Raw genomic sequence first — 15,895 nt, 5'->3', positions numbered from 1 at the left:
GAGCACAGGCAGGTCATCATGGACTTTGTCAACTGGAGCGAGCTCAACCACTCTCAGCTCAATGCCAGCAGGACAAAGGAGATAGACTTCCGCAGAAAGTCACCCCAGACTGCACCGGTGAACATCCAGGGTTTGGACATTGAAATGGTGGAGACGTACAAATACATGGGTGTTCACCTCAACAAACAACTGGACTGGTCACAGGACACTGACGCCCTGTACAAGAGGGGCCAAACCGGCTGAGGCGACTGAGGTCCTTTGGAATGTGCAGGACTCTGTTATGGACATCTTATGAATCTGTGGTGGTGTATGCACTTTTCTATGCAGTGATCTGCTGGGGAGGAGAGAGTACAGAGAGAGTCAGGGAGAGACTGAACAGACCGGTCAGGAGGGCCGGTTTGGTCCTGGACTGTCTTCTGTGGAGGAGGTGGGTGAGAGGAGGATGTTAGTGAAGTCGATGTCAATCATGGACAATTCCTCTAACCCCATTCATTACACTGTGGGGGCTCTGAGCAGCTCCCTCAGCAACAGAATGAGACACCCACCCTGTAAGGCTGAGCGCAACTGCAAGTCATCTGTTCCATCAGCAGACTGTTTAACATCGCTGCATCAAAACTGTATAATAATCATCAATATAATTAATGCTGCACACTATGTGTTGTTAATATGATCTGATCTGTCTTAACACAAGTAAAAGTTTATATAGTGTTGATGCCTAGTATTATTTTATTCTATTGTATTTTTCTCCTTTTATTTAATTTATGTAAACTCGCTCATAGCTGGGGGTTTTTTGGTCTTTAAAAGCTGTTAATGCTGTTTATACTCCCTGTTTTGTTTGTTTGGTTTTTGAGTTGCTGTAACAAGAAATTTCCCCCATTGGGGGGGTCAATAAAGTTTATTCTTATCCTTATAATATTCGTGATATGATACGTGATAAGCAATCGTCGCATTTATGACGTCATCATAGCCTGCAGCAAGGCGCGGAATTTAAACACAAGAGTTTCCTGTGTATATCTGTCGTGTAATTTCTTAGCAAATCAAGGGGTTTAGGGATGTTGCATAGCATTTAAATATTATGGTCTGTTCGCTTCAGGTTCAGATTACGTTTTCTTCATATCAAACCCCAATTTATTTATTTTATTTTTTGGGGGGGGTGACGTAATCAAACGGCACCAGCGCTATTAGTGAAGTTAGCATAGCGAAGATTAGTTTCTCAAAACGCCCTGACTTATAAAGTTATAAAGTTGTGTTTTGAAACGGTCTGTAAGCAGTTAACTCGTCGTATTTATCATTCAGGACGATGTGTGTTTATCTTGTTACCGAAATTATGCGATGATCGACAGCTACACCAGGCATTTGTTAGCAAACAAGCTAACCTGACAGACTCTGTTTACAGTCGTATCTTACAATAGTGAATTAAATTCAATGGAGGAGGACTCGTCCTCTTCTTCCACGACGGCTAACTTGTCCTTCCTTGAGCGTACTTTAGAGCGCCTATCATCCACAAAGTGTCTGAAAATCCCGAGAGAAGAAGCGGCTCCTGTCGCCGTCATTTCACTTCAGAGGTATCTCTCCGAGGAGCAGCAGCCTGACAGCTACAGCTACGATCTGACGATCACGGACGGAGTGTGGAGAGCCAAATGCACTCTTCACCCGAGTCTGAATCACCTGGTGCACACAAACATCCTAAAGACTGGTAGTGATGTCGGCATCACACAGTGCTCATTTGTTTACAACGAGAGGAGGCTGGGACACGGCTATGTGTGTGTTGAGAGTCTCAGGTGTGGTGCAGAGAGGTCTGCGATCCTGACTCGTGTAAAGGATGTCAGCTCACTGCCCATGCTGGTCAAACACGGCATGGAGAGGAGTGTGGAGCTGTACGGTGACGTCCCCTTGAAGGTAAGCCGCAAACACTACCTGTCTCTGTGGAACAACGATGATCCAGAGGGAGACATCTGGACCTCAGCGTCCCCCCAGTCTGACTCAGTGCTGGACGGTGAGACACTCAGATCAATTCATATCCATCACAATCTGCACCATGTTCAGTCTAATCACTGAAGTATACAGTATGTATAAAAAGGTTGTTGTCCATAATGTCTCTGTTTGATCAGTGTCTAAGATTACTCTTCTTGGAAGTCTGGAGTCGTCCTTTAGAAACAACTGGAAACCTCTTCCTCTACTTGTGAAGATAATACACAAAGCCAGATTACGATATTATGGGAAGTTTGGATTGAAGATTGATTACCCCTACCAGGTGGGATTAAACATTTGTTTTACTCTCTCAATAATGAGATTTGAGATTGATCTATTTTTAACAGTGTTACTGCATATTCACTTGTTTTTCACCCCATGCTTTGTTGTTTTTTTTAGGCTTACTTTGAAGTTGCTGACCAGAGTGGGACCATGTCTCTCGTGCTTTGGAATGAACTCTGTCCAGAGTTTTACCAGAGGCTTAATGTAGGCACAGTTTTATACCTCCAGAATTATACCTTGAAGCGGAGTTATTCAAAGCGATCACGCCCGCAGATGGACCATCATAGACTGAAGACCTTTGATTCTGTAGGTATGCAAAAACCTAACTAACCACACTCTTGTACATCTTGACACTGTTTTGGTGAATCGTTTTGCCTTCCTTTGTTGTTGTTTTTTTGTCTGAAAAGGTTGTATCAGTGTTGCATATAAGTGGACCACACCCACAATGTGACTTCTTGTGTTTTATCTGTTTGTTTGTTTTTTTTCTTCTTTAAAGAAATCTGTCTGAACCCTCGAAATCCAGTTTCAGTCATCACAGTGGTCTCGCAGAAGAGTGTGCTGCCTCAGTGGGGACTACCTGACGTTTCCTACCAGTTCACCACCAGGTATGTTCATTTACACAGTTAATCATGTCTGTTGTCATTTAGTATTCACGTGTGAATGACGTATTCTGATTTCAAATTATTCTGTGATTAGAGCCACTCTTTAGAACAAAAGGAGTTTCACTTTTTTTGGGGGGGGGGGGGGGGGGGCGGCAAAAATCCTCTTTTTAAAAAAAAAAAAAAAAAACTTGCCTGCTCATTTCTTATTTTATAATCTAATTGGGGACTGATTGATGCTTTGTTAGTTATTGCACATTTCCTTTTTGTAAAGATGTTTTATTGCTGTTGATACATCCTTTGTATTGTTTTATGACTTATCTCATATGATGTGACCTTGAATGCCATGCATTTGCCATTAAATAATACACAGATGAAATGTACGTATCTTACAGGTCAGAGTTGGAACAATTGTCCAACAATTCGACGTGCGATGTCATTTGTTTGGTTACATTTGTTGGTCGTGTTGAAAGAGTCAAGAGTAAATGCAACAAAGGTAAGAAGACTCAGTATTTTTAGAGCACCTGACAGATCTGAAAAATATTGACCCTTTTTTTGCCTCCAGAAGTCTTTGAATTTCATAATGTTCATGAAATGTGCCGATGGTTCTGCTTATTTGTACTGTTTGGATCCACTTTTAACTTTAATGTTTGGTATGTCCACCTCGTGCAACAATTACAGCAGCAGATCTCTGGCACAGTAGTTCAACATATGTCCTGAGAATTTCAACACGTATGTTATCCCATGCCTTCTGCAACTCACGTCAAAGGCCTTCCTTTGAATGTGGAATAGGTCTGTCCAGTTTATTTTCTTTGATGGGCTCGAGGTCCTGGCTTTTCATTGGGTGACATTGACAGAGAAATAGGCAAATGACCAAAATCTCCTTCTGATGGCTTTATTCTAAGGTTTATAGAGCACAATGATGACTTCATAGAGATTTCATTCGTTTACTAGATTTTTAATGGCCAATTCAACAAAAACAACTGAAACCTCTTAAATATGACAAATGTTCTAATAATTTTGGCCACCACGGTATATGCTGGAAAATCTCTTTGGAGTTGAAGACGATGTGTTTGGGAGATTGACCATGTCCTTCTTTAAGGTCCAGAAAAATACTGGACATATCGTTGGATTCATGCAGTGGATGGAACATCTGAGCAACCGTTTATCCTGGAGGTGTTCTCCTCTTCTCAGCCAGACGTCTTCAGTGGAATATGTCCCAGTAAGTCCACCGTGTCAGCTTCCATTTGACAGATCTGCCGCCACACGCGTAAATATTTCCACTTACTTGATTGTGACGCGTCACGTCTTTCTCAGTGACGTACCTGGTGTGCACTCAGATGAGAGTTTGTCATGTGGAGGGCTCATCGCCGTACCTCACGAGCAGCTGTGAGACGGAGACATTCATCACAGGTGAGCTCATCTGTAACGGAAGTATCTGATCATCGACGCGTACGAGGTGACAGAATCAGCCCACTTAAACAGTCTGTCCTCCACAACAGGCCACCACAAAGGTCAGCCATATGTGAGTGACCCAAAAGTGAAGAGCTTCATCCAGTGGACCAAAACGCTGAAGGACAACGTTGTCCTCCAGAAGACAGCTGTGGGTGGTTATTACTGCTACCCTCGTCCCCCACAGGTGTATACTGAGTCAATGGTAGATACCCCAGGTGAGAGAACATCCGCTGAACGCACTAAACTCCTCTTTTGTAATTGTACTGAGCTTTATGAGAACCACTCAGATGTGTTGTTGGTGGTGAAAATCATATCTGGAATAAGATCCAGTGTTGTGTTTGATCCAGATGAATCCTTCTGAAATGTGAAAGTAAAAGCTATTTCTTAAGACCACCCATAAGAAGTCAATGTATTTGCATTTAAAGCAAAAACAAAACAAACAGTAGACTGTTCTTCCAAAATTTGAGTGTTTTAAAGGATCAATATTATTTGGTGGAACTACCATTGGCAATTTTTGTTGTTGTTGTTGTTGTTGTTAAACCTTACTCCATCATCAGCTCAAGCTCCTCTGGTTGCTGTAGCTGATTTGAAGAAGGAGTTGGAGACCCTGCAATACAGGGAGCACAAAAAACTCGCCATTCAAGGACAGATCACAGCAGTACGATACACAAAGTGCCCAAAGGCCACGGAGTCGAAAGCAACAGAAGAGGTCGAGGTAATAGAAATGATTTAAAAAGCTCCTTTACCAAGATGAGTAAACATTCTCACTACGGAGTAATTCAAAGCGTTTCCTGCAGGGGCCGGGCGTTTCTGATGACGCGTGTGAACCCACGGAGTCCACAGCGGAGCAGACTTTGGTGTCCAGTTTAACGTCTTCACCTGCCGAGAAAACCTCCGCAAACGGCAGGAAAAGAAGAAATAAGACGAGGTTTGACCTCCCTCCAGTCTTATTGTGATTTGAGTTTGATCATGTGTCGCTGGTTGAACGTTTTGTAGCTCGTAGGAGTTTCTGTCAAAGCTTCGCTTAATTGCTCAGAAGATGTCAAACGTGTCATGTCTTACAGAGGAGCCGAGCTGTCCTCCTCTAATCTAGGCGACGTGAAAGCAAAAAGGTACTCAAGATTCTGCCGGTAGTGTTCATCAACCAACTTGAACCTCTCTGAGCTCATTTAATCTTGCTTTTTCAGGAGGCCTGCTCTGAGACACACTGAGGACAAACGAGAGCAGGAAGAAGAAGAAGAAGACAGCGACTCTGATCCTGAGCAGGTCCGGGATTTGGAAACTCCCCTCCAACTCCCAAATCAAGATCAAGGTAGGTAACTGCAGCACCAGCATAACTCTGTCCACCTGCTTTCTCATGACTCACTGATGTGTTTGTGTCCACCACCAGACTCTGATGTGTTATCTTGGGAAAGCAGCAGCTGGCCAAAACAACGTGAAGAAGTGTCCGAACATTTGAATCAAGGCGGTCTGTACAAGGACAGCGTCTCTCAGAGGTTCACGTTCGAAGACAAGGACATGCTCCTGCAGCAGAGTAACCTTCAGCCGACACGTTGGACACCAGAGAACACCGCTGACACCATCCCACCTGTTGCTTGTCCAGGATACTACCAAGTCACTATATTAGGTACCATTTAGAGTCCAGCATGTTTACCTCGCTCGAGCAGTTCAGAAGTATTTGGCATCATGTTCCATAGGAATTATTCAGAGGATGGAGGCTGCAGCCTGGAGTCAGCAGATAATGCTCTTTAATTGGGTTAGTGCTGATTAAGTGCAGACCCAACAAACTGACCTTCTTTGTTTTTCATGTTGTATGAAGTCATCTCTGAGTGTCTTTGAGGTTTTGTTCTGCATTCAGCACGTGTACATTTGGTGGGCTGAGACACAAACACTTAAAAGATCCATATAATTGAAAGATATCGTTTATGCTGTTTCAAAATGGTGCTTTCTTCAGAAACATTCCAGACTAAAACTCATTCAGGTTTGACTGTAGACTCTTTGTTTGGGGCTGAAAAACAACTAGAGTGGAGAGGGGGACATTCACCGTTTTTATGTTTTTGGAAAATTAATTTATGACCAAAATTTTTATCACCAAAATTGTCTTTTTTTTTTTTAATCTTTCAAACAGGTTTAAACAAGCAGATTGCTGTCGATGCTGCATTTCTTCCTGTTGTAAGCTCAGACGAGCCGCGAGCTGTCGGCCTCACTCAGGATCCCCATGGCAACACGATGCTGTCATGCCTCTTATCTGGCTTCTTCTGTCCTCTCAGTGACACTGCAAACCACAGTGAAGTGACACATCCTGAGCCAGGTAAACACCACGACAACCTGTCGGGGTTTCTTCAGAAACACAGAGGATGATATTTCCTATCCGTGTGACGGACAATGCTAATATGTCAATGTTATTGTGTTGCAGAGGAGGTTTTGGTGACTGCCAGTGAGCTGGAGGAGACGCATGTCGTATGTGTCCTGGACCTTTGTCATCTGGGTGGAGACCAGGTTGAAGTCCTGATCAGCCGCGTGTACAGAGTGACTCAAGTTTGTCGTGATTAGGACGAGAGCAGCTCTGTGACTGAATTTTGTAAATATTAACGTTGCTCATGAATCATGTACTGGAAAGTTCTATTTTTATAAAGAGCAAATTAAGCTCAAGAATCCGACAAGAGAAAATGTTGATAGTTGTAAGTCACTTGAGTGTTGTTTTCAAAATGTAACATGATGCTGAGAATAAAATGCCTTCATGATCAAATATTGAAAATAACTAAATTATACACAAAATCAAAACGTATGTTCACTGTTGCTTGGTTTATAAGTACACACGCACACACTTAAACTCCCCTTTTTCCTGTCTTCAGCTGTCCGATCTAATAAGTCTATGAAAAATAAATCTTTCAAATTGCACTTAATTAGTTCCTGTATAGATTTGGAGATGATTCAGTGAACATCATATTGCAGGTGTGACAGTTGTGCACACTGGCTCCCCCTTGTGTTTCCTCATCGAAATAAAGTAACATTACATTCTAAATCTGACCCCACCTATCATGCTTTAAAAGTAGCTGTGAGTTTGTCAAACAGATAAATCAAGTTTTCACAGAAATGTTCAATATAGTTCAAAGTCAAAACCTTCCTCTCCGACTCGTGGCTTGCCAAATGTTTTTTAATCGATGAATACTAACCTTGCTCTGCGGTGAAATGTTAAGTTTAAATTTTTAAGAGCACAGTTAGGAAAAAGTCTGCAACATAGACAATCTATGTGAACAGTTGGCTAAGAATAACAATGCATATGTTTAAAAATATTTATTTTCAAATATATTTCACAATATATCCAGGTTGATTTATAAATAATTCCATATAACATAATTGATTCAAGATATTTTAGAATGTAAACTGAATTAGTTAGTTTCTTTAAAAACAATATGAACCATATTTTTAAAGCTTATTTCGAATACAGAAAGAATACAAACCATACAAGTGACTGTGCAACACCAACTCCAACTCATAAAAAGAAAAGCCTCACCTTCTCTAATAAGACACTTCATTATCTGTTACAAAATTACTTTAATCTTAAAATCATGTAACATACATATGTCATCTATGAGACATATAAAATAAACAACTATATAGTCTCGACTTTTTTTTTCTTTTTTCTTTTTTTTTTACATTCTATAATACAAATGATTCATTTTTTCCTGCAGTGAAACTGAAGAAGTGGCCGTGAGCCAGGTTTGTTTTTGTTCATGTCCTGGCAAGTCTCACACAGAAAGCATTGACCTGACCACCCATGCTTACAGTTCAGGTGTCAGTCAGTATTTTTTTACAAATCAGAAAAATACAAGTTAAATGTGAATTCAATCACATGCCTTCAAAAATAGTGACACTCGATGGAAAAAAAAAAAAAAAAAAAAACAACCCAAGAAGAAGAAGGAAAGCATTGCGACAGATAAACAGAAGAGGACAAAGGTTCAGCAACTACAAATCAGAACTGTACCGACTGAGCAGGTGGATTACAAACAAGGATACATACATTAGACAAAACCATTTCACATCTGGAGGAAAAGCACAGAATTTTTCCAAAACCAAATAATGTAGGATTTCACGCACACTGAGAACACAACGCATGAAATATCTCAACATGACTTTAATGAGCAGAATTTCCCCTCAACCACCTCTTCAAGGCAAAATGACTGAGTGATAGCAAGCTGTTCTGCAAACAAACATGGACTGACATCAATATACTGCGTAAGGATGAAACCAATTCTTAACGTGAAACTTAACTGCAATTAACTGAGTGGTTAAATGAGTGATGTAGATTTGCAATGAAGGAAAGTGTAAATATGGTCTCTATGGCACCTCGGAGTTGCTGGCTGAACTGAACTAACTTAACTCTTGCTATACCGAGTGTGGATGTATAAAAAATACATAAATGCAGGACGATACTTCTCTCAGATGTCAAAAAATATATTTTGATGATGTACAATTGCACTTTTATTATAAACTGAAACAGATCAAAGTGAAAAAGCAAAAAGACTAGACTTCTCGAGCAGTGACCACACCCTCGAGTGTGTTTGAAACTCTGCTTGAGACCGAACAGAAGGATTTAAAGTCTTCACTTCATTTTGAATCATCATGTTGAAAGTATAAACATTTCTCTACGGAGTTCCTGTGATTTTCTCATCATGTTCGAGAAATGAAGAAAGCGTCCTGTGTTATCATGAAACCGTCGTTTTCACTGGTTCTAGTTCATAAAAGATACTGCTGATATCACGTCTGAAGGAATGTTAGGACATTTCATTAAAAAAATACTTCCATATAATTTACATGGTAAAACGGCTTATTATACACCTCTATATACATTGTACATCTATTTAGACACATTAAAACCGTATAAATTAACATTCTTCTTTTTCATATCAACATTGCACATAGGAAAGTGTAAAACAGCACTGAATGTTCATGTTGAAACTGTCGTCCACCGAGCGCAGCAGCACCAGTCTCAAAAGCGGCTGAGAGAGAGCTGCAGCTAATGTGGCTTTTTTTTTTCTTCTTTTTTTTACAAAGCGTGGCACGAGTTCCACAGTGAGGATTTCAGGAAACAAGTTTTTTTTCCCCCCAGCGGAGCTGACTTGGATAAAACCTTAAAATTAAATTATAAAGTGTTTGTAAATTGAAATATTTACGTCATACTCTGGCACAGTTTCTGAACAGTTTGCTGTCACAGGCCGCTCTGATTGTCAATGAAAGAGAGATGTTCTTATATCTTATATCAAGTAAATCTTTAACGCGCGTTCCTCTTCAATAATGTTGACCTGCTAACCAAGCTCTGCAGCTGTACTCTCATCATCATCACAGTGCTGCACAGAGCAGATAAAATCTGTTTTATGTGAAGAAAACTAGTCTCTGAATCCCATATATTTATTAAATTATATGTAATAATAAATAAAGATGAAATGATCTAAGAAGGGGGTTAGTAAATAATCGAATCGTGTACGTTACTGGTATTACAGAAGGTACGGTTGTACAGGTTGCAAGAAGCATCCAATAAATATTCGTAATTTTCCCATTACAAATCTAGATGTCTCTTGTTGAAATAGGATGAATAATAAATTATGACCTATGAAAATAGAACTTTGTATTCCAAATGGACCTGAGCTGGATTTTTAAAGCCGTAATCAGACAGAACCATCGATCCACACCGTGGACAGTTAAAGGCACAAATATTTCCTCCTGTCACCAAATGACTCATTCAGAGCTTATTACAAGCACTTAAAGCAGGACTTCCGAGCGCTGCTTCTACAGTCTCAGATTGAGGCTTTAAAAATCTAGATAGACCTTTCTTTGAACTGGAAAAAAAAATCCCTCTTCCCCAGAGCTTCCCAGTGTAGCATTCATACCGAAGCTGTAGGTAGAAATGGTGGTCATCTCACTCAATGATTGTTTCAATATTAAGTACCTCTTTAGCGACTTGGCGTGAACAGACCTTTAAAAGTGGAGCTGGATTGGTAGAATGAGACTCATGGTGATGTGATTGAGTTCACAGATACATCAATCCTTCATGAGATGAACCATTTTCACTGGAGCTAATATACAGACGTCACTGGGGAGGGTTTTTAGGCTGTAGGTTTGACGTATAATCTCACTGTCAAGCTAATAGTTGAGGAAAATAGAATATATATTTATGGGCAAAAATAAATATTGTACTTAGGGTGGGGGGTGGTGGGAAAGTATCAAAGTGCAAACAGACACTTAGAATCTCTCTGGTTGGTGAAAAGTGGCATCTTGTTGGGAGCTTTGATAATCCACTTGTTCCAGCAGCTCCTCCATCTTAGTTTGACGTGAACCTGGAGCATGAAGGTCCAGTACCTCAGAGTCTCCTGGGGTCCTGCAGGTGACTTCAGGCCTATGCAGCCTCATCTCAAGGTTTTTACTCGGGCCACAGTTTTGGTCGACTCCGAACAGGCAGCTTCACATTTAAGATGAGGTCACTAGAAGCTGTTTCCCTCTTGTGAGCATTCCCACTGCTGACCTTGACGTCAAGTTAGATTCCAAATGCCTCAACGTGCTGCCGTCTACACGGTGAAAACACAGGAGGAGATCTCCATGCTCTCAAGCAGTCCTCAGCGCTACCGAGTCAGCATATTTCTGAAGTCTGAAACACTGCCAGTCTGGTTTTGGGAATGTTGGTATTGCCTTTGCTGCTGTTGCGCCTGTTGCTGTTGTACCTGAGGCACTTGCTGTGTTTGCGGCTGTTGCTGGATGTATCCCACAGTGTTTTGATGTGGAACATTAGCAGTGTGTAGAAATGCTGGAGTAGATCCACCATGAACAAGTCCTTGAGTCATCTGTGGATCAAAAGAGAATATGAACGTTATCTCAGAAGCTGGCGGGAGCCCCTTCAACCAGTCGTATGCAGACAAGACCTTGAAAAAGGTTTCGAACACAACATATAAAGTAGACATGAGAAGTAACTCATAAAACGTCGGAAGCTGGTTTGAGCCCCAACCCTACTCCCTCCTTCAAAACATCATTCCCACTCATTCTACGTCTGTGCTAAAGAAAAAACATGGCCCTAACAACAACTGGAATTGAAACAAAGGTAATCTGCAGAACCTTAACAGAACTGAAAATATACATGTATGCTCAATATATCAACAATTTAATCATCAATAGATATATCAACATATATTATCATCAGTAGGAATAAACGTTCTAATACAAAACATGACCTAAGTTATAACATGAGGAAAAGTTAGATTTCAAATTGAAAAAACATGTTAATAATGACAATTCTGCTTGAATTGGAAAGTTGACATTCATGCTTGAAGCACACGGCATGTATGTAAGAGTAAAATAAAATTGCTTTTACAAAAGAATATATAAGTGCACAAAAGCACAAATCATGTCTCCCGAGGGAGGATCCCCAACCCTCTCAGACCTAATCTAGATTTAAACAACAGTGATTTAAGCCTGTTAACTAACACACATTAGTTTTTTTATTAATAAAATATATATTTGTGAATGGGGCATTTAAGTTTGTTTTTTTTGTTTTTTTTTTAAATCATATAATCCTTATAATTCCTCAAATATGTTTACTTTAAAAAGTGTTTGGGGAAGTCCGTTTGAATAAATCTATCCACTGATAAATACCATACATACATTTACTGTAAATACATAGTGCATATGCATGTATGTACACAATACTAGTCAACAGGAAATATGCAGGTTAAAGTGCATTAAACAAAAAATTTATATCTAAAACATTTAAGTGATCACTTGAGAAATCTATAAGTAATAAAAGTTCATCATTTGAACCATCACTGATCTCTGAAGCCACCAGAGTGTGTGACTCCAATAAAAGTCATGCCATCCTTTCTTTGCTGCAAAGACAGAAGTCTAAGAATCGACTTCGGAACTCTGTTTTCCCGCAAACTTAAACTCTTAATCTGTGGTCAATGTTGGTGACCAGGGTTTTCCTCTCTGTACAAAACACAGTGTGACCTCATGAATTTACCATCACACAACATTTGAGTTTCGAAGCTGAGGTTTGAGAGTGATTGGCTACCAGCCTGTGGGTAAGTACCGCAGCTTGTTGCTGTGGTAACTAAGAATTCAGATACAGTGCAATGCCTGTCATTTTCATAAATTTGTAAATTTAAAGCCTTAGGTAATTATATTGAACAGCATTATGCAACAATCCCTCATTTATATTCATAATAATTATGAAATATGAGCATCAATAAGCTGTGTCACTACATTGCAGTGCATTGTACCTGAAAGAACTGCTGGGGCTGCTGTAGCTGCAGGGAGTGCTGGGAGGCCTGAGCCTGAGTGTGGTAGGTGGACTGGGACTGGTTCGAGAGGAAGCTGTTGTGAGGGATCATTATGGGTGATGTAAAGACCGGGGAGGGCACGAGGACAGCATTGCAGTTGACCTGTTGCATGGAGAATGACGGGGCGATGATCTGTTGCTCCAGGGTGTATCTGTGAGGAGGGCACAGGGAGGAACTTAGGCACGATATGAAATAACAGCACACTAACACATGGTGTGTGTATTTAGTCTAATCAAACAGTGCTCACATGGTTTGCGAGAGGCCCATGTTGCACTGGGAAGGCTGCGTGGTGACACTGCTTGTGGGAACCAGCGTCTGCATCGGCTGGTTGAGGAGCATGCTGTGGGAAAGAACATCTGTTACTGAAAAAACAGTCTGTGCTGGGAAGCAGAAAAAAACCCCAAAGCATTATGTTAAAGAGAAACTTTTATCCCCCCAGGCTCTTACCGTAGCTGTCCATCTTGGTTGAACTCACTATCAGTTTGTCTTTGGTTTGCGTCCTGCAGAGACCTAGTGTTGGTCTGAGAGAACATCATGGGGTTGCTGTAGAACGGCATCGTCTGAACTGGCACGCTAACTGACTGTGACTGCACACTCCGTGAAATCCTCTGCTGGACCTATACGAGAACACAGAAAGTACTGCCGTTATCAAAAAATACCCATTATACTAAATACACACGTTATAAACTGATACCCCTTTCTACCGGAAAACACATCATACTGAGATGTATTTATGAGGTAAAGTGACACAGAACAGTATATTCACCCCGCACTTTTCTGCACAACACATTTTGTTATGGAGACAGGTGCTAATTGTCTGTGACTCACAACAGCAAGAAGTGAGGAGCAAACAATGAAGTTTAACTACAAACTTTGTCTGTGTATGAGCGTCCACTGATCACACCTCTGGACGTGTAGAAAACACATTTATTTTTGACATTAGAACCTGACTGAGCCTGTGGGTGTGTCTGGAGAATTAAATGATCAATGAAGATTCAAAACTGTGAAAAAAAAAGAAAACTGATCTGCCCATTTATTAATCCGAATTTTCAATATGATTTGGCCAATCCACAGTGATATGGCTGTAATCAATTAACTGTTGCTGAACATGGCGGACATAAACGCACGTCTAAGTCCTCCTCCCCCTCTTTCAAGTTCAATTCAGGTCATCAACCGTCTGGTACTGAAGAACAATAAAACTGCCTTGCTGTTGCGGCGGGCTCAAGCAATGGCAAAAAATGAATTTCCTCCCTGGGATTCATTAAGTATTTCTGATTCTCATAATTATGCATAGTGTTACATGTGATTCAAACATCTTCTTAATAACCTTGTTCTCACGATTCTTTGTCTTTTTACTGCAACACAAATATTATAAAAGCTGAATCAATAACATGCCTCTTGCTGTGTTGAGAGCACTGAAGTAGGCTACGAGTCGTTAACTGCTAATGAATGAAGCTAATTAGATTGAACATTATCCTCATTTACACCTTTTGAACAGCTGTGTTTGTTTGAGCTGTTCTGATTTGTATTTGGCAGCTGTTCACCTGTGTGGACGGCGAGCTGCTCTCGCTCAGGAGTGAGTGAGGGGATGAACTGTGAGGCCTGCAGGATGCTGCTTTAGGGTGACCTGAGTGCTGCCTGATCACCCCCGACTGGCTCTGCTGGGCTGGTCTGCCTGAGCCCTGCTGCTGGGGCTGCTGCTGGGCTGGACCAAAGTCATTGTGGACTGGCTGCTGTAACAACATCTAATACACAACAGCAGAAAACGTTTGTTTATCGTTCAAGTTAATATAGAAAGTTTTTTTGAAGCTCCTGTTTAAGATTAAAAGACAATACCAACAAAACCGAATGCTAAAACTCAAAGCACATCTTTTAAAAAGAAAGTTATTCTGTTTTAAAATCACAGCAGTACATCAGCTATGCTTATTTTAAGGTCACATTTGCAGACAAAAAAATAAACTAGGTTAAATTCAATCAATTTGTTAGAGTGTTTTTTGTTTGTTTGTTTGTTTTTTTTTAAATCAGAGCTAGTCCAACATTGTATTCAAAGAAACATGACGCAGACTTTTAACTTTTTTTTTTTTTTTCTCATTATAGGAAGGTTGCAAAATTCCCAGAGTCTGTCCTCCTGGAATGGAGGCACTACTTGACCCACATCACGCAGACCAGTTGGCTCTGGTCCACTAGTGGGCCTCAACAGTGCTCTCTAGTGGACTGTGGAGGCAGTGGTGCTGCTAAACAGCATGATGAATTTGAATCTTTTTTTTGTATTTTATGAAGCTTTGTTTGTCTTTCAGCTAAATGTGCTCTTTCATTTGGATGCCCTTGGTTGCAGTGACACAAAAAGAGACTTTTTTCCTAAAGAAGATGTAACATTGAAGGCAACCCTATACCAAGAAAAGCTCCGGAGCATGTGGAGTGGAAATGTAACCGTGGATACATTATATTTGTATTTCTCGTGGCAGGCGGTGATGATGAGCTGAAGGCAGTGTGTTTGAATGTTGTGATACCCTATTGAATCCTGACTTGATCTCATTATTTAAAGCAAGCCCAGGAGCAAGCTTAAGTGTCCCACAGAGTAAAAGCCTCATATTTATTTGAGTGATTACAGTTGACAGTGGAATAACACACATCTATCTCTAGGCCAATTTATTCTACAGCTTTTTTTGTGATGCTAAGTTTTTTTCTACATTTATTTCGGGAGAAAGTTCTCAGGGATTCTTTCACTATGAGAAGTAGCACTGAAGTTGTAAGAGATGATGTGGCTAGAATACATGTTAGTGCTTCGTTTCCATCTTTACTGTATGGGTGAGCTAATGTAACATAAAGTCAACTTTCCTCAGTAGCTAAAGGGTCCATGCCATTTTATTTGGTTATCTTGGTTTTAATTTTCACTTAAAACTTTGTGTTTTCACCACATATAAAAAAAAAAGAAAGTAACCCCCCCCCCATAAGTAAACAACGTGAAGAGTATTTCTTTGTGGGAGTGTTACCTGGAGATTAGCAAGGTGAAGCTTCTCCTTAATGTCGTGGAGTTCCTGCTGCTGCGTCTTAATATCATTTTGCAGAATGCGCGTCCTCTCCTCCAGCTGCTCCTTCAACTGGTTCATGACATTGAGCTGAGGCTGCTGCAGCGGATACATGGAGGCCGATGGTGGCTGTGGCTGCTGCTGCTGCTGCTGCTGCTGCTGCTGCTGCTGCGGCGTTTGCTGTTGCTGGAGAGATATAACACCAAAAACAGCAAGCATGAGTACATGCATA

General features: G+C 40.7%; 2 protein-coding genes across 12 annotated transcripts in view; one reads left to right on the top strand and one right to left on the bottom strand.

Annotated features, from left to right (window-relative positions):
* Positions 1-938: 938 nt before the first annotated feature.
* Positions 939-7,799, top strand: radx (RPA1 related single stranded DNA binding protein). The gene is made up of 15 exons (XM_079355455.1): positions 939-1,996; positions 2,112-2,254; positions 2,371-2,563; positions 2,750-2,858; positions 3,248-3,348; positions 3,955-4,074; positions 4,170-4,265; positions 4,355-4,522; positions 4,865-5,022; positions 5,105-5,235; positions 5,372-5,419; positions 5,495-5,619; positions 5,698-5,934; positions 6,436-6,618; positions 6,724-7,799. The coding sequence occupies exons 1-15, from the start codon at positions 1,426-1,428 to the stop codon at positions 6,858-6,860; spliced, it is 2,520 nt and encodes an 839-aa protein (XP_079211581.1). The 5' UTR covers positions 939-1,425; the 3' UTR covers positions 6,861-7,799.
* A 969-nt stretch (positions 7,800-8,768) lies between these two features.
* The window catches only part of npas2 (neuronal PAS domain protein 2), a 43,962-nt gene continuing 36,835 nt past the window's right edge, over positions 8,769-15,895 (bottom strand). For 3 of the 11 annotated variants that reach the window (XM_079355447.1, XM_079355444.1, XM_079355448.1), the window contains exons 17-22: positions 15,628-15,849; positions 14,179-14,379; positions 13,082-13,251; positions 12,882-12,974; positions 12,575-12,809; positions 8,769-11,146 (exon numbers count right to left, since the gene is read on the bottom strand). In XM_079355447.1, the coding sequence (XP_079211573.1) occupies positions 10,928-11,146; positions 12,575-12,809; positions 12,882-12,974; positions 13,082-13,251; positions 14,179-14,379; positions 15,628-15,849 (1,140 nt within the window). In that variant the 3' untranslated portion in view covers positions 8,769-10,927. The remainder of the gene's footprint in view (positions 11,147-12,574; positions 12,810-12,881; positions 12,975-13,081; positions 13,252-14,178; positions 14,380-15,627; positions 15,850-15,895) is intronic. The other 8 variants (XM_079355449.1, XM_079355451.1, XM_079355450.1 and 5 more) reach the window with 5 other exon arrangements.

The sequence above is a fragment of the Symphodus melops genome, assembly GCF_947650265.1.
Source record: "Symphodus melops genome assembly, chromosome: 11".
Taxonomy (NCBI): Eukaryota; Metazoa; Chordata; class Actinopteri; order Labriformes; family Labridae; genus Symphodus; species Symphodus melops.
This window is presented reverse-complemented; position numbering and strand designations above follow the sequence as displayed.

Coding starts and splice junctions, on each gene's coding strand:
- radx (XM_079355455.1), top strand. CDS start 1,426: ATGGAGGAGGACTCGTCCTCTTCTTCCACGACGGCTAACTTGTCCTTC. Junction 4,075..4,169: donor CTTCAGTGGAATATGTCCCA/GTAAGTCCACCG, acceptor CGTCTTTCTCAG/TGACGTACCTGGTGTGCACT. Junction 5,236..5,371: donor AAAAGAAGAAATAAGACGAG/GTTTGACCTCCC, acceptor CATGTCTTACAG/AGGAGCCGAGCTGTCCTCCT.